At 52.0% G+C, this 18,254-nt stretch overlaps 1 protein-coding gene across 4 annotated transcripts in view; it reads left to right on the plus strand.

Moving 5' to 3' along the window:
- Positions 1–16,165, plus strand: part of EML1 (EMAP like 1) — a 173,562-nt gene extending 157,397 nt beyond the window's left edge. For all 4 annotated transcript variants that reach the window (XM_004754712.3, XM_045073601.1, XM_045073589.1 and 1 more), the window contains 7 exons: positions 760–827; positions 3,005–3,093; positions 10,678–10,775; positions 10,880–10,967; positions 12,373–12,468; positions 13,836–13,966; positions 14,605–16,165. In XM_004754712.3, the coding sequence (XP_004754769.1) occupies positions 760–827; positions 3,005–3,093; positions 10,678–10,775; positions 10,880–10,967; positions 12,373–12,468; positions 13,836–13,966; positions 14,605–14,730 (696 nt within the window). In that variant the 3' untranslated portion in view covers positions 14,731–16,165. The remainder of the gene's footprint in view (positions 1–759; positions 828–3,004; positions 3,094–10,677; positions 10,776–10,879; positions 10,968–12,372; positions 12,469–13,835; positions 13,967–14,604) is intronic.
- Positions 16,166–18,254: the final 2,089 nt, after the last annotated feature.

The following is an 18,254-nucleotide window of genomic DNA, read 5'->3' on the forward strand; positions in this document are numbered from 1 at the left end:
ATGCCCTTTCTACCCATCATTCCTCAAATACGCCCCACACTGGGTCGCTTCGGCCTCTTGGGTCACACTCTCATCCCCGTAGCATCTGATCCCAGAAAATACTGATCGGGGTGTCCACTTCCTCTTTCACCAGCCCGATCCCTCCTGGACCGGAAGCTCCAGTTCCAAGGGTCTCAGCACCAGGAAGCATCTGCCCAGTCTCCCAGTCGAGCTTCCTCTAACTCTCCCTCTCCTGTGACTTGACAACTTGCTTCTTCCTCTGTCACCGGTTCCATCCCACCTTGTGCCAGAGTTAGTGACGGACACGTTAGGGACACTGGATCCAAACCTGAATGTGCTTCCTGGCTCAAGACCCTTGCGGGCCTGCCGAGTGTGCAGCATGAGCCCCAGGGGGCTCTGATCCACTACTGGCATCGGGCTCGGCGGTCCTGTTCCAGGGCCATCAGGCACACCATGGGGGTCAACCCAAGGGGCTGCCAGGACTGGGAGAAAGAGCATTTATGTTTGGTCTGTCTTCTGATTCCTGTAGGCATGAAAAGATAATTCAGACAGAAAGAGGAAAACCTCTAAAGGGACCCATACCTAGTGTGACGGACACGTGACCTTCACCAGAGTAGAACATTTTCCTCTCTTGGGAGCTCAGAGAGCCTTGTTGTTTCAGTGGGGCCACAAAGCCCCTTTGGAACAGCCGTGCATGTGTGTTTTCTGCGGTAGTGCTGTGTCTGGCCATCAATTTACACTTCCTTTACAATGTTTTAGGATCCAGCTCAGTCTTCTGGTTTTCATCCTTCAGGGTCTGTGCTTGCGGTGGGAACACTGACTGGCAGGTAAGTCCGTGTCGCCAGGGCTCCGCTTTGGGTCTGTGGTCCCCCAGGGTCAGGCGCAGGGTGGCTACCCCGTCCAGCTTCTAGCCACCGCCCGAGAATTAAGCCAGAACGCAAAACTAACAGGGAAGACGGTGACCTTCGCATTCAGGACAGGCCGGGGGAGGAGGTCTCCGATGAAAGCGCTGGACCTTCCTGCCCATGCACAGACACACATGTACACGCACACGTGCACACACACACGCACACACAGACATGCTTGCCTACAGTTCCAGGGGATTTGTGGAGCTCCCCAAGCCCTGATCTGCAGGCTGTGGGAGGAGCCTCAGCTTTGGAATTGGGCGAGAAAGCATTTCAAAGCCCCAAGAATTTAAAAATGCTTTTCTTGCTGCCCTTTCGAAATTCTAGAAACTGCCCAGATCCCGAGCCTCGCACTCAGATTCTGCCAACGTGTATTTACCAAGAGTCTCCAAGAGGCCAGCCAGTAGGCCTGCACTTGACTCCCGGCTCCACCACTCAGCAGCTGTGTGTCAGGGCCAGCCAGACAACCTCTCTGAGTAGTTTCACATCATAAACCATGACAGTATTACCTGCCTAGACACGTGGCCCTGGCAGTCGGAGGAGGTGGCGTAGGGGTTGTTCTCTGGGGTGTTGGTGGCTCTGATGCTCAATGTTTCGTACATTTTGATTACACTTTCATATCGTTTGTCATGGTACATATATGCTTGTTGAGGTTTAATTCAGATAGTTTGAGTGATTTCCTCCCACCCTTTCTCTCTAGAAAGCAAACCATTTAGACTCTGTTGGGAGGACTATGGAGTGTGTATGAGGGAAGAGGAACCATTTATAAGTCACAGGTCACAGCATCTTAAGAGCGGGGCACCTCATAGCCAACAGAATTCTTCACAAAAATGTTTTGCCGCGTGTGCATTTGTGTGCGACACCCACACATTCATACACACACACATACACACACACACCCTCCTTTTAACTCTCCCGGGGACGGTGGAAGCTTCAGACTCCACGGGCTCTGATGAGTGGCTGACAGCCAGTGATCACTAGAGCCACGTGCTGACTGTAAGCGGTGGGACAGGGCCTGGGAGCCGCACCAGGATGCCCAGAATCACAGACAAGGTCCCGTGGGTGGGAGAAAGGGCACATGGACTCTAGTGCTTCCCGCCGTGTCTGCCTCCCACATTCTGGTCCTCGCGCCAGCCTTGGCTCTGGATGGGGCCGTTCACGGGGCTCTGGAGCATAGCCCATCAGCCCCAGCCCCTGCACTTATGTTCTGGCCTCTGTTCATGGTCAACAGCACGTTAAAGGTAAATGGTTATTGAAGACACAAGTCGAGAAGCGAAATCCAAATTTCGAGGGTCAGCCCGTCCCCTGAACTAGGAAACAGAGAAACTCGCACTGCTCTCTGGCCGAGCCCGTGGAGGGTCCCCTGTCTGGGGTCCCCTGGGTCTGAAGCTGCCACAACAGGGCACCCACAGTCCTTTCCATCCCTGGAAACACTGGAGTCCGTGACTGTCACCACCGAGAACACACAGGCCGGAGATTACATGCACCGAGTACCAAGTCCTTGTTGGCAGATAGAAAGCACGTCTGTATCCCTTAGGGTTTGCTTCAACACTGTGCCTCCACGGTGGACTTGGCCCTTATCCTCATTTTGTAATCAAGGACGTGGAGCCCAGACCAGGTCCGTGGCCGCCCTTCTGCCGCCCTCCACCCAGGCTTTCCCTGGGCTGTTGCTGCCAGCATCACTCCCGGGAGGCCAGACACCCCAAGGCTGGCCCAGCCCAGCCCCTGGGACCCACCCTGCTGCTCTGGGGCCAGATGTCTGGGGAAACCCGTGCAGGGGCCCCTTTACTGCCTCCCCTGGCGGGGGGCCTAGCCTCCGGGCTTTCTGTCCTTTGAGATACACATGACAAAACTCAAGCCCTGAGGTCCCTGTCACCACATCATTTCAAAGGAAAGCCAGCGTGCTGCTTTTCTTTAGGAAATGCTTATCTGAAGGAACTTTGCCTGAAAGAAAAGCCGAGAATAAGCGTTCTTGTTAAGCCAACAGAGTATTTATGAAGCCCCAAGAGGAATGGTTTTTAACATTACTGTCAAGTGTACTAGTCTTCCTTTATCTTCTCACCAAACAACTTACTGTGCTTTTTCTCGTGTTCCAACAGGTGGTTTGTGTTCGACACGGAAACAAAAGATCTGGTCACCGTTCACACGGACGGAAACGAACAGCTGTCCGTCATGCGTTACTCCCCAGGTGAGAGCTGCAGTCCGCTGGCCATACAGTTAGGAAATCCTGCATGGATGTCTTTAACAATTTTTTTTTAAGATTTTATTTATTTATTTGACAGACAGACATCACAAGTAGGCAGAGAGGCAGGCAGAGAGAGAGAGAGGGAAGCAGGCTCCCTGCCGAGCAGAGAGCCCGATGCGGGACTCGATCCCAGGACCCTGAGATCATGACCTGAGCCAAAGGCAGCAGCTTAACCCACTGAGCCACCCAGGCGCCCCCTGCGTGGATGTCTTTAAAGGAAGAAATCTCGAAAGCCGCCTGAGCGGAGCTTAAACTGTCCTGCTTCTAACTGTCAAACGTAGACAAAATTAGACCGACTCGCGTACTGAGTCCGGGCCGTCACCACCCAGCTGCAGACAGGACCCACGCTTAGCCATTCTGGCTTCGCCGGAGCCCCTTCCAAGCAGTTCCCAGAACTTAGCCCTTCATCTGTTAATATGACCAAACAGATCTTGAAAAGATGAGGCCTCTTTATTTTTTAACACCTTTATTCAGGTGTAATTGACAGATTCTGAGTGAATTCAGGCCACCATACAGCCGTCACCACAAACCTTGCCATTGCCCCAAAACTTCCCTCCCTGTCCCCTAGCGATTAAGCTCTACTCCCACCCCTCAGCCTTAGGCAACCACTGATGTGCTGTCTGTTCTATAAATCTCCTTTTCCGGACATTCCCTATCAATGGAATCATATATTACAGAGATCTTCTACCTGGAATACTGGTTTTTGAGATTAATTTCGGTTGTTAAGCATGTGTCCGTACTCGATTCCTTTTGAAGTGCTAGAGAGGATTCCACTTTGTGGATATGCCTCATTATATGCTTATCCGTTCATCCGTCAGCGGCCGTGGGGGTGGTGTCTGGTTTCTAGTTAATAGGAAGAGTGCCCCTGGGAGCACTCCCTGTAGGTCTCCTTGTGGTTTGTTTTCATTTCTCGAGGGTGAATTCCTAGGCAAAGGACTGGTGGATGGCATGGTAAATCTGTCCAACATTTTATGAAACGGTGCCCAAGGGCTTGCCGGAGAGTCTACAAGGTCTCGGGTTCCCACCAGCAACGTGTGGGGATTCGGGTTTTTCTCTGCATTTCCACAACACCCGTTATTACCTGCCTCTTTCACGACGACCCTTCTGGTAGGGGTGGAGTAGTATCCCGCGCGGTTTTAACTTGGCTCCCAAACTCGGAAACGCTGGGAATGTTCGCCTGTGCCTGTCAATCCCGCCCGTACCTTTGGTGAAATACCTTTTCAGGTATTCTGCCTGTTTTCTACTCAGGTTGTCTTACTCTTGAGTTGTAAGAGCGCTTTCTAGGGTCCGTGTCTACGTTTCAGCTCTGCCACTTGCACGTTTCCTCCCAGGTGTGCCTTGTCTTCCCGTCTTCTTAATGGGGTCTTCGGAAGCAAACGCTTTCCATTCTGATCAAGCCCAGTTTCTCAGGCTTTTCTTGGAGGGATCACGCTTTTCGTGTCGCGCCCAAGTCCTGGAGGTTTCCCCTTGGCTTTCTTTCAGAAAGGTGATTGTTGGGGCGCCTGGGTGGCTCCGTCCGTTAAGCATCGGACCCCTGGTTTAGGCTCAGGTCATGATCTCAGGGTCGTGGGATCCAGCCCCGGGCCGGGCTCCACGCTGGGTGTGGAGCCTGCTCCAGATTCTCTCGCCCCCTGTCCCTCGGCCCCTTCCCCTCCTTTGTCTCTCAGAGTATTTCCCTTCGCGCGGTTTCAGTCACATGCCATAGACTTTGATAGATGTGCTTCCACGTCCTTTCCGTTCAAAGCACTTCCTAGCTTCCCTAATGATTCCTTCTTGGGCCTGCGGGTTCTTGAGATGTGTGCTGATGAGTCCCGAACGTTGGGGGATTGCCCGTGTCCCCTCCTGTCGCGGCTGGAGCATACCTTGTGTGGCTCTAATCAGGCTTGCCTCATGGAGACTTGTTCTCACGGCCCGACACTGGTCGTCCCGGACCGTGTCCCAGGCGCACTTGAGGAGACTGTGCGTCGTGCCCTCCTGGGGGCAGTGCCCTCTACGGGTCGGTGGGACTCGCTGGCGGCCAGCGCCAGGCTGACCCATGTGTCGCTGCGGTCGTCCCGTCCGGTCGACTGCTGCGGCCGTGGCCGAGAGGGAAGGCTCGCCGTCTCCCGCTGACGCCGTGGGACCTGTCAGTTCTCTTCCCCGCCCTCTGTTTGGCTTCACACGTTTTGGGCGGAGGACAGGCCAGAGCCGCACCCCACACCGCCAGCCAGGGAGGCTCGCATCCTCCGCCCGCGGCCGTGCGCGCAGGGCGTGTCCGGAGTTCAGGCCGTTTCCGGGTCGGCCTGGCTCCTACTTCCGCTGGCGCGGCGGCGTCTTCCCCGGGCATGCGCACAACCGCGCCGTGGCCGCGAGCTCCGGGCTTCTCTCCTGGCTGCCCCACGCAGGCACGTACACGCATGCGCGCGGCCTCCCGCCGCCGCAATGGACTCACTCCAGCGCGAGCCATGAGTGCAGCCTGGAGATGGTCACTTCTGTCCACAGTGCTGCAGGGCAGAGGCCTCGCCCAGAGCTCTGTAGGGAGTGAGCCGCCTGACCACGGAAACAAAGCCGCTGGTGCTCAGGGCCCTGCCCGGCCAGAACCTCGGAGCCCCCCAGCCGGTGGGCGGGGTGAGCACCGCCCCAGGCACGCGCCCCAGGGACTCATGCTCTCCTTCCCCCCAGGTTCAGCAGCTTTTTTTTTTTTTTAAGATTTTATTTATTTATTTGACAGAGATCATAAGTAGGCAGAGAGGCAGGCAGAGAGAGGGGGAAGCAGGCGCCCTGCTGAGCAGAGAGCCCGATGCGGGACTCGATCCCAGGACCCTGAGATCATGACCTGAGCTGAAGGCAGAGGCTTAACCCACTGAGCCACCCAGGCACCCCCAGCAGCTTTTTAAGCATAAACACTTCTCGGATGGATTTATGCCTTTGATCATTTCCAGAGTACGGAAATGGTTATTTTGGTCGGTTTTGTACGTCTTTATAATCGCTTTATGGGGAGAGGATTTGCCAGGCTTCTCCCTGGGCCACAGCTGGAAGCCCTGCCTACTTATTTTTAACATAGCCACAGTGTCACTGTCACCTGCTCAGCTCAAATAGCATTAACTTCTTAATATCATCAAGTATTCGAATAGTCAGTATTCAAATTTTCACTTGACTTCTTAACAGTTTAAATTGGGATCCAAGAAAGTCTCATACATAGTAACTGCCTGGGATGTCTCTGAAGTCCTTTATTTTTTTTTTTTTTGAAATATTTTATTTATTTGTTTAAAAGGGAGATAGTGAGAGAGGAACTACAAGCAGGAGAAGCGGGCGAAGGAGAAGCAGGCTCCCACTGAGCAGAGAGCCTCATGCAGGCTTGGATCCCAGGACCCTGAGATCATGACCTGAGCCGAAGCAGACGCTTAACGGGCTGAGGCACCCAGGCGCCCCTGAAGTCCCTTTTAATCCACAGTTCCTCCTGCTTGTCCTCTCTCTCCCTCCTCCACCCCCTCCCCCCTCTCATGTGTACAATGTTCACTTGAAGGAATGGGCTCATTTTTCCTGTAGTTGTTTTCTCCACTCTGGATTTTGCTGAGTGTGTCCCCATGGTGTTCCTCTGTCCCTTGGACTTCCTCTGATGTGATGTTTGCTTCTAGAGCTAGATTCCATCTAGGTTCTGCTTGTATTACTGTCTTCCAGCTACCAGAGAGTCACATCTTCTCTCACTTTGTGTGATCTTAAGAGCTGTTGGTGCCCAATCTCCAAATCCACACAGGGCTACAAATGAGTGGTTTGGCGATGTTAGATATTCTTCTTCACTTATTAGATATAACAGTTCCATAAAGAAAAACTGCTGATCATCTACTTTGTTATCCAGAAGCATGGCAGCATTCGTTAAGGAAAGTCAAGTTAAATGCCTGATTTCTTTTTTTTTTTTTTTTTTTAGTTTTATTTATTTGAGAGAGAGAGTGTGTGCAAGCAGCAGGGAGGGGCAGAGGGAGAGGGAGAGACAGTCTTAAGCAGACTGTGTGCTGAGCATGGAGCCTGACGCAGGGCATGATCTCACAACCCTGAGATCACAACCCAAGTGGAAACCAAGTGTTGGACGCTTAACTACCTGAGCCACCCAGGTGCCCCTGCTTGGTGGCTTTTACTTTATTTACCAATTTCCAAAATAATGAATTTGTTCTCTGTACCCCTTAACAATGATGAATCAGTGGTGGTGGGTTGGATGCCATTGTGAACTGAAGTATATTTGTTCTCTTTCCGTCTGGGATAGTTATCACAGGTGGAGCTGTTTACTCATCATGGGCCAGTGGAAGCCTGAGTCCTTCTGACAGTGTGGGTGCCAGGAGGGCTCATGGCTGCTGGGCAGGCGCTTGCTTCTAGGCCTTGTCATTGGATGCTTGTGTTTTAGGAAATGCTATTTTTCTGTGATATGCAGGATATTCAGCTACACAAACATTCTCAGAAATAGCAGTTTTGTCCTTGGACATGCTTGGCCAAGACTGAGCTTCTACTGCTTTGTAGGAATTCTCTATTTTATAGGCTGAACGGTCATCCTCTCTACGTCATGGCAGAGCTGTGTTCTTAATCTCCTCTTGTATCATTAGAAAAGGAGCACCCCTTCCAGATGTGTTTTCCTGGTGCCTGAGCAAAGTTCACACTTGTCACCCTAAACAGACAACCCCCCCGCCTCAGGCACCTTGGAACCTTTTCTCCAATGTTGAGAAGATGTTTACTCAGCTCAGAATGCTTTTCATTCTTGATGTTTTAAGTATCATATTTTACTGTTAATTCTGGCAAATATTTCGCATTCTTCTATGCGTATTACATGTTTGTCATCATTTTCTGGTTATTTGAATCTTCTTGAAATGCAAGAAGCCCTTGTCTGCACTCTCTTTCCTAGGAAGCCCTCAGATCTCTACCAGCTCCTGTGGACATGAGCGGAGATCTTTGGGGAGTATATTTGCATTTCTTGTCAGTTATCTTGGCCATCCCCTGGAGCAGGGAGCCCAATGTGGGGCTCAATCCCAGGACCCTGGAATCATGACCCAAGCTGAAGGCAGCCGCCTAACCAACTGAGCCACCCAGGTGCCCCATGGAGCTTTTCTTCATTAACCAGGGGACCCTTTTCTCAAAGAGGCTTTTGTACACCATGTTCATGGCACTGTTATTCTATGAGAACTATTCTAAGTGGTAGAAGCAACCCTCGTGTCCATCAGTAGATGGATGGAGAAGCAAAATGTGGTCTAGCCATTCAACAGAATAGTATTCAGCCTTGAAAAGGAAGGAAATTGTAACACATGCTGTGACAGGTGACTCTCGAGAACGTACGCTGAGTGAAATAAGGCAGACACAAAAAGACAAATTGTATAACCCCACTTACAGGAGGTACCTAGAAGAGTTGAAACCCTAGAGCTGGAGCAGCTAAAATTATAACAGATGGCTCCACTATGAAAGAAAGTTAACAGATGATATGGTAGTTCTTACCTTGAGGTCATTTTAGAAGTGTACAAGCCAGCATGCCGACATATCGCGTGGCAGGCATTCAGCCGTGCTTTGCCCTTAATCTATGTCACAGGGGCAGCAGAATCAGCAACAAAGTCCTCCAGGCTCTGGAGTCAGACTGCCTGGGTTCAAATCCCAGCTTCCGTAAGCCTCTGTGACCCTGGGCAAATTACTTTAACCACTTTTTGCCTCAGTTTTCTCTCCTGTAAAATGGGCATAATATCTGCCTGTCTTCAGGGTTTATGAGGATGAAATACATGAATACAGGAAGAATATAGGAAGAGTTTAGGATGGTACCTAGTGGACACTACATAAATGTGAACTGTTGTAATTTGATAATAATTATCATTAGCCTTTAGTGTCTATCATCATCAGTATTGTCAGGGCCCTGTCAGTTGGAGGACTCAAGGGTGGATGGTTTCCCATGCCGCTCTGCGGCCTTCTTGAGAACCATCCCCACAGATGGTCTCCCCCTCCGGCCTCCGCTGTCCTTGGCCTGTTTACCCCTATTCCATCAGGATTCCCACCTGGGACAGGCTGACTTGGTCTTGCCAACACCCTTATTTTGACCTGGCCCCGGCTAGGACTTCCTGAAACAACGTTTCCTGATGGTTTGTTTCCTGTAGGACTCCCTACCTTGCAGAAGGAAAATCTGATGACAGTGTTCGGGGGGGAGAACCTTTCTTAAAGACTTACGATGGCCAGTGACCCCCAGGACCTTTCCAGATGCTGTTCAGGGAATCCTCTGAATCGCTATGAGACGGAACCATTGCCGTGCCCTGTGGATGGAGGCGCTGGTGTTTGGTGTGAGAAGGGACGCATCGCAGTCCCCAGCCGGTGCACAGAGACCCTGCTCCTCTGGGTTCATTCCAGACCCTGGTGGCCACCCCACACATGGTTCCCGTCTCCTTCTTTCTGCTTCCTGGCCTCAGGAAAGTCTGACCTTCTCTGGATTAGGCTCTTGGGCCTTGTTTCCTTCCCAACATATCCTGCATCGCCCCTCTGTGCCTTCACACTTGGCAGCTCCTCTGCCGGCTACGAAGGTGGGCTCTGCTTTTATGCTACATTGAGCTCCTTCCCTGTGTTTCCACACAAGCACCGAAGCCCCATTCCTTAGGCTTTCCTGAAAAACCAGGAACCCCAGGCGAAAATGGTAACTGATGGCCTATTTGGAAGAGAGGGGGACAGGGTCTTCCAGGCAGGGCAGGGGTGTGGGAGGGAGGACAGAGCGTGCAGAGATGAGGTAGGAGGGGTCCTCCAGGCAGGGCAGGGCAGTGTGTGCAGAGGTGCGGTGGGAGGGGCCTTCCAGGCAGGGCAGCGTGGTGGAGGGAGGAGGGTGTGTGCAGAGGCCTGAGAGCCTGAAGCTCAGTGAGGAGCGAGGTGGCCCCTTCCTGGAGGCTCTTCTCGGCCCATCCCTGAGGGAACGAGTGTTGGTCCTTCCCTGTGGGAGTGGCAGGGACGGAGCTGCTAAGGGGAGAGATCTGGTCAGGAGTGGATTTCTTTCTTTTTTTTTTTTTTTTTTCTTTAAGAATTTTATGTATTCGACAGACAGAGATCACAAGTAGGCAGAGAAGCATGCAGAGACAGCGGGGGCAGGGGAGAGGGAATCGATGCGGGGCTCGATCCCAGAACCCTGGGATCATGACCAGACCTGAGCCACCCAGGCACCCCCAGGAGTGGACTTCTAAAAGACAGCTTTGGAAGTGGTATAGGACTCCCCGAAAAGCAAACTTTTCTCTTTAAGTCCCTGATTTGGCTATTTTTTTCTAGGTCTGTGATGTCACTAGCATTACTTCTTGTCATTGATAAGTGTTTGTATTTAAAATAAACATCAGGGGCGCCTGAGTGGCTCAGTGGGTTAAAGCCTCTGCCTTCGGCTCGGGTCATGATCTCAGGGTCCTGGGATCGAGCCCCGCGTTGGGCTCTCTGCTCAGCGGGGAGCCTGCTTCCCCCTCCCTCTCTGCCTGCCTCTCTGCCTACTTGTGATCTCTGTCTGTGTCAAATAAACAAATAAAATCTTTTTTAAAAAATCAACGTCATTGCGTATTTCTGCAGACGGGACCTTCTTAGCCATCGGCTCGCATGACAACTGCATCTACATCTACGGGGTCAGCGACAATGGGAGGAAGTACACACGGGTTGGCAAGTGCTCGGTAGGCGCTCTTCTCATTCTCGCGGGGATGTGTGTGGTCACCACGTGTCTGCCATGCCAGGAATTTACAAGGCACATGAAACACATCCTGCTCTTCCCTCCCAGGGTCATTCCAGCTTCATTACCCACCTGGACTGGTCTGTGAACTCACAATTCCTCGTGTCAAATTCTGGAGACTATGAAATCCTTTACTGTGAGTACACCCCAGGGCCTGTCTGGGTTTGGATCACATAGAACATTCACTCCGAGACCAAAACGGGGTCTCCTGCAAAACCCCACTTCCCATACTGCCTCGGCCTGTGCCGTCGCCTCCAGGCCTCCGTTGCCTTTTCTATAACGCAGGGGAGTTGGGAAGGGCCACCTCTAAGAGCCTGCACACCACTGAGATCCTTAGGGGCCCAGGGTAGTGTGGGCCCCTCTGGAGCAGAAGATGCTGGGCTCCAAGGAGAGGGATGCCAAGTCCTGGAGGGAGACGCCCGAGGGGGGCAAGTGGGGCGGGAAAGAGTGGGTTGCGAAGGCGTCATCCCAAGCAGGCAGACACAGTGAAATCTCTCCTGCCTGGGGGGACAAGTCCCGGGGGCCCCTCCTGCTTCTCTCCCCACCCCTCCTGGCAGTGTCTGTGTCCAGGCAGGACCTGAGGACACCGAGGAGGATAAGGCTGGCACTTCCGGAGCACAGGCCACACCCCATGCACTGGTCCTTACACGTGTGCCCGGCACCTGCTGTGTGCTGAGCTCTGGGCTAAGCACGGGGATCGTGGGGCAAAAGGAGGGTCTCGTGTGCAGCCTGCAGGATGGTACTAAAAACTTTATATACATTTTCTCTCATGATCCAAAGCTCTCCAGGCTTATCCCTTTTATAGACAGGAAATCTGGGCTCAGACACGAGGCCACAGCATCAAGAGCCAGTGCACAGGGAGGCAGCTGTCCACTTGCTGGGGAACCCAGACAGGTGGAACTGCTGGCTTGGAGGAAAGAGGGAAATAGCACATGCCAGGTGGTACCCGGTCTTCCCTCCCTGCCCTGTCCAAGGTGCTGCCTGACACAGGGCAGAATCAGGGGGAGAGACTTCAGAAATAGGCCATGAGTCTAGAGTCTTCTCAGACGGTCTTATACGCTATGAGTGAGAGCTCGTTTGAGGAACAACAAATCACCTGGGTATGACTGGTTTCCATAAGCTGCTACTCCTAACCCTGGGCTGCAGGGGTGTGTGTGTGTGTGTGTGTGTGTGTGTGTGTGTTGGGAGACAGCTGGGGGGCCTGAGTGACAGCCTGTGGCAGCTGTTCAAGGGCTCTGTGGGGGAGCGGGGAAGGGAGACACTGACCAATTGGAGGCCAAGGTACCTGCGGATGGTCAAAGAGAAGCCAAACTGCAGGAAACAGCCCCAAAGAGGGAAATGGATGGGAGGTGGTACCCGGAGGCCCCAGGTGTGCACAATTGCGGCCGTGAGCCCAGCTCCCATGGGGCTGGGAAGCGGAAGGGGTCCCACTCCACAAGGCTCTGTCGCTGGCGGGACAGGGCTCTAAGGGCCAGCCTTGTCAGGGGAGGAAGGGGGGCTTGTGGCTCAGACATCACCAGACTTGGATCTGCTTGTTCCAGGGGTTCCCTCTGCTTGTAAGCAAGTCGTAAGTGTGGAAACTACAAGAGACATTGAGTGGGCTACTTACACCTGCACTTTGGGGTTCCATGTCTTTGGTAAGTTTTCTGAAGCTTCCATTCAGTTCAAAATAACGTGTATCCACTTTTAGAATATTTCTCTAATAGTTACAAGCTCTCATGGTCGCCGGTTTTGTCCAGCTGCTCTGTTGCCACATGAACCCTATAAGGACATGCTCCCTGCTGCTCCCAGGGGAAGAGCCAGGCGAGAACCAGAGAGAGGTTTAACCCTTATTGTATGAGTCCTGAGATAATATTCTAGAATCTTCTATGAGGTTGTGCCAGACTTCCTAGAAAGATAGGCCAGATGGCACTCAATCTATTTATCATTTGTTAGTTATATTTTTTTTGGTTCTTTAAATTTTTCACTTCCTGTAAAGTTGAGATTGGAATATATTTATAAATGGTGTAAAATAAACTACCACAGTGTAGCAGAATAAAAAAGAAAAGACAATATTTATAATCTCTTTATGTAAGACCATAAGTCAGTAAGGTGGTCAGAATTTCACAAATCTCTTTAGAGCTAGCATTTATCATTTTCTGGTATAAATGCTAGGAACTCCTGGCTTTAATCTAGATCTGTCAGTTGAGAAATGGAGGTACAGTCAGCTGTCTCAGATGCAAAGTTATTGGGACCAAAAGGGTCTCCCAGAGCAATGATCAGCAGACACTGCCTCCTCCCCTCGCCAGACTCCAGACCCATGGCAGGCAGATGCCACACCTGCCGGATGCCACCCGAGTAGCCACAGAGGGCAGATACCGAGAAACACCGAGGGCGCCTGGGTGGCTCAGTCTGTTGAGCGTCTTGATTTCAGCTCAGGTCATGATCTCAGGGCAGTGGATCGAGCCCTCCGAGCCCCCGTCCTCGGGCTCCATGCTCAGCAAGGACTCTGCTTGTCCCTCTCCCTCTGCTCCCTCCTCCACTATACACACACACTCTCTCTCATAAATAAAGAGAATCTTAAAAAAAAAAAAAACACCTGAAAGGCACATACCGGGTTAAACTGTCCTTTGGAGAGACTCATATAGAGTTCCCCCAAAAAACCCAAAAGTTAGGAAACTGTAGGCTGACGACTGGTCAGCTTCCCCTCAGATGCTTTGGGAATAAAGGAAAGGCATTGTGTCCCAAGCCAGAGTTTCTGACATGCTCTGTGCTGTGGGGTCCAGAAGGAAGGGGCCCCCGAGAGTCATAGGAGCCCAGAGAGCCTGCCGTGGCTCTCGCCTGGGACCAGTGATCTGGGAGCGGCCACGACGGAGACGATCATGGGCAGGCTGGGAGCTGGCCCTGGCTTCGAGAGCCAGGGACTCCGGGCGATCTGATCTCTGTGGCAGCTCAGTGGCGGGCCCTGCGCAGCGTGCCCCGGTTTCTCTGGACTTCAGAGCTCTGTCTGTGGCCTTCATTTCAGGAGTGTGGCCGGAGGGCTCTGACGGAACCGACATCAACGCCGTGTGTCGGGCCCACGAGAGGAAGCTGCTGTCCACAGGCGATGACTTCGGCAAAGTGCACCTGTTCTCTTATCCTTGCTCACAGTTCAGGGTATGGTCTTCCCCGGACCCTGCCCTCGGGGCACCTGCGTCGTGGCCCCACCTGGCCGTCTGGTGATTGACTAGAAAGGTCGCCTGCATGAACCTGCCAGTCTCACATGCAGACACAACCCTGTCGTCCCGCTGTCCTGGAGCTCTTCTGGGCTCCCCACTGCTCTCTGGGGAGAACCCCCACCCACAGAGCCCTTGGAGCTGGCTTGTCCACCTCTGTGGCTTCCTTCATGGGCCTCACGCCCCCCACCAGCCTCTCTCTGCTCCAGCCCTGCTGGAGCTGAGCCAGCACCAGTGCCAAGATCCCCCTGCCCCGTCCTTCCCAGAGCTGAAGCCCTTCGCCTTCCCCCTCAACCCGGGGCACCTGGTTGGTCCCTCCTTTGGGCGGTCCCAGGCCTGGTACAGCGCTCGGGCCCTGAACGTGTGCCCTGCCCGTCTCTGTCCCCCCACGAGGCCAGACTCTGGGGCTGCAGGGAGGGCCTCCGTGCGGTTTGTCGGCACGCCCCTACTGCGCCTGGGCACGAAGCAGGTGCACGTGCGAGAGCGGCTGCGGGAGGGAAGAGCGAGCGGACAGTTCCAGGACTTTCCGACTGCACGGGACACTCTGCGCTAAGCTCTTTCTCTGTCGTTCTTCCCCAGGCTCCGAGCCACGTGTACAGCGGACACAGCAGCCACGTCACCAACGTCGATTTCCTCTGTGGCGACAGCCACCTCATCTCCACGGGCGGCAAGGACACCAGCATCATGCAGTGGCGGGTCATTTAGTCCAGCAGGAAGCGCGGGGGCAGGACAGGGGCAGGCACGCGTGCTGGGCTCCACCACTGTGATTTCTGTTCTGTCTGAGAAGTTCCGACAGACCTCAGGAAAACCACTCCCTCTACCGGTTACCTTAGCTTAGCGAATCAGTGAGCGTCACACCAGAGCAGCGGTTCACGGTTCTCCTCGGTTGTACAGTATATAAAACAGTGCACATTTCATACTAAAACAACATGCCAGGGTTTACATTACGGCGACATCAACAGAAGCGACTGGTATATCCTTCATAACTTTTCTACGAACCCTTCAAAAATGGTCACAGAAATGCCTTTTAAAATATTGTACATAAGCTTTACTCTCTCCACCTAGCTCGCTAAGTCAAATATTTATGATGATAATGAGGTACTGAATTGGGATCACTATTGAGTAACTGGTCCTAAGGGGATGACGGAGGAGAGCGAGGCGGACTGAGCTGCACAGCTGAATCGGGAAACACACATGCGGCTTCATTTGGTTACATCCTCCGAGGGTTCCTTCCGACCTCCGTCCAGGAGGCTGGCGAGAAAAGGGTTGCAGTCTTCTTGCGCTACGCAGACTGTACTCCAGAGTAACTTCCGCACTTCAGCAGGGTATGCAGGCACCGTAGAGTCTCAGTGACACTGTCCGCCGACCCCAGGGCAGGCCCCCGCCTCACTCCCTTCTGTCCCACACTCACTTGCCCGGAGGAGCGGTGGAGACATCTAAGCCACCTTCTTCCGTCTCCGAGTCGGCATGATCTGGTATTGTATAGGACTGTAGAAATTCATCCTAAAGATGTAAGGCTAGGCTTTACTATTTTACGCTTATGGACATTGTATATTTGTATTCTAAGACCAAGTAGACCAAGTCAAAACACTATCTCTGAAGTGTACAATAAACCTGCGGCGGGGAGAAGTCTGGAAGGTTCCACCGGGTGCCAAGGGCAGCTTCTTTTCCTGTCTTCTGTGCGTGGACGGCTCTCTACACTACAAAAGAAGACTGCACTCTGACGAGTCAGACAGGTGGCTTACGTTTGTCAAGGCCTTATCCATTTTGATTGTGTGACAGATTGAAATTTATTGTTTACATTGGGGAATGTATCTCAGATTTTAAAAACAGAAGAGTAATAAACAGACTTAAAAACAAACACTAAGATTTCTACTTGTTCTAGGCAAGTAAATGAATGGAATTACCTGAACTCCACGGCGCTGGTTGTCCAGAGTGGCTGACTAAGCACATCTGGAGGCATGTTTGTCCCATCTCCAGCCTGCGGCGCAAGTGCGGGCCACCAGTAGAGACGTGTATTAAAGATGAATCTGTTTGTATGTATCCTTATCAAATATATTCTATAATGAAATTAAAGCTGAAAAGGATTTCTTATTGACCTATAATCATGAAAATATATAAATTAAAATATTTAAAATTAGACATGATTCACACTATATTCTGTTTCATAGACATACTTTTTTTGTTCTCACCTGGGTCATTTGCAAATGGGACTTTAGCTGGCATACAGTGTGTAAGCATCATCAGATTCGAGGACTATAAAGAATTCAGCTTAGGGGCGCCTGGGTGACAGTGGGTTGGGCATCCAACTCTTGGTCTCTGTTTGGGTCGTGGTCTTGGGGTCATGGGACTGTGCCCTACATTGGGCTCCACGTGCACTCAGTGAAGTCCGCTTGGGACTCTCTCTCTCCCTCTGTGCCTCCTGCTTATGCGCTTTCTCTCTCTCTAAAATAAATAAATCTTTTTTTTAAAAAAAGGAATTCAGCTGAAGGATGTCTGCCGGGCTCAGCTGGAGGAGCATGCAACCCTCGATCCCAGGGCTATAAGTTCGAGCCCCATGTTGGGGTTAGAATTTCTAAAAAAAAAAAATTTTAACTTAAAAATTTTTTTCAGCTTAATTACCATACCTAGTTGTTATTTTACTTGGCTATGTAATACTGGCAAAAACAATTACCTTTACGTTAATAATTAGGGGAATCACCAGGTTGAGGAAGGGGAAAGGGACTCATTATTGATCTTATAAGATCTACTTTTATTTTTATATAATTCCACCCTTTTCCAGGTTCATAAAGGAAAAAGGATATTTATATAAACTATTACTGTTCGGATTTGTCCATATTTTATTTATTTACTTACTTTGGAGGGTGGGAGAGGGAAAGGAGAGAGACTCTCAAGCAGGCGCCACAGCCAGCACAGAGCCCATTGTGGGGCTCAACCTCACAACTCTGAGATAACGACCTTCCAAGATCCAAGACTCCGCTAGGACAAGAGGCCCAGAAGCAGGGGCGGCTGCCAGGCCTCTTCCTCCCAGTGGCCCAAGGCCCCATCAGCTTAGCTGGGCTATGAAGAGTGACAGCCGAGGGGCTGTTGCCCGAATCTCCGTGAGGCGCTGAAATCGGCAACCAGGCTACAAGCGGCGGCTGTGGAGAAGGGCTGGTCCGGGGGAAGTTTCCAGGGGAGGCATGCCAGCAGGTGAAGGACCGCCTATGGCCGGTGGGTGTGGTTCAGGCCCCTCCCCATTCTGTGGTCCAATGGCCGTGTCATTGGCCAAGATGCAGAGCACTGCGAGTCTGAAGGTGGATGACCCCTGGGACAGGGTAAAGCGAGGGGAGGGCCTCCGTGACATCCAAGTGCAAGTGCAAGCGTAGGCTAGCAGACTAAGGACAGAAGTCCAGCAGCAGGTGCCACAGTGCCACAGAAGAGCGCCACGTCTGACACTGGGGTGTGGCCAAGATTGCGGGAAGCTGGTCCAGTCGGGTGAGGAAAGGGCCTCTGCCCCAGCCAGGGGTACTCAGAGTCCCAGGGCACCCAGAGGAGCACTGGCTGCCTGCAAGGAGAGGGCTCACTCCAGAGCCCACACACGCACCTTCCCCACCCCCAACTTTTTTTTTTTTTTTTTTTTGAGAGAGTGCGGGGGGCCGGTGCAGAGAAGAGGGAGAGAGAGGACCACACCCAGCGTGGAGCCTGACATAGGGCTCGATCTCACCACCCTGAGATCATGACTCAAGCTGAAATCAAGAGTCAGATGCTCAACCAACTGAGCCACCCAGGCGCCCCTAACCCCCTAAATTTTTGAATGACTACTTCCACTGCCCAGAAGTGACACACTGCACCCATTAACCATGTTTTCTGTCATCTGGGAACAGACTAACATCATATGATCTCTAAGGCTTCCAGAAGAGCCCATAGAAGAAGCAACGTTTGAGCTCCTCTGGCCTCCTCAAAGGGGGTCTAACTGCACAACTGGGAGGGAGCTGTTTGGTGAAAATGACAAGAAACATACTGATTCTCTGTGGTTTTGCTTTTTTTATATATATATAACTTTATGGGAAATTTGGAACATACACTGAAGTAGAGCCTCTCACCAAGTTTCAAAAATTATGCACATTCAGAGAATCTTGTTTCCTCTGTCTCCCCAAATCTGGATGACATAGAAGACTGGGATGTTTTCAAAGCAAGTCCAAGTCCTGTAATGCCTCCGTCTGCAGCTCCCACAACAATTTATTTCA

This window comes from Mustela putorius, unplaced genomic scaffold (assembly GCF_011764305.1).
Source record: "Mustela putorius furo isolate JIRA1106 unplaced genomic scaffold, ASM1176430v1.1 tig00000129_pilon_pilon_pilon, whole genome shotgun sequence".
NCBI classification, from domain to species: domain Eukaryota; kingdom Metazoa; phylum Chordata; class Mammalia; order Carnivora; family Mustelidae; genus Mustela; species Mustela putorius.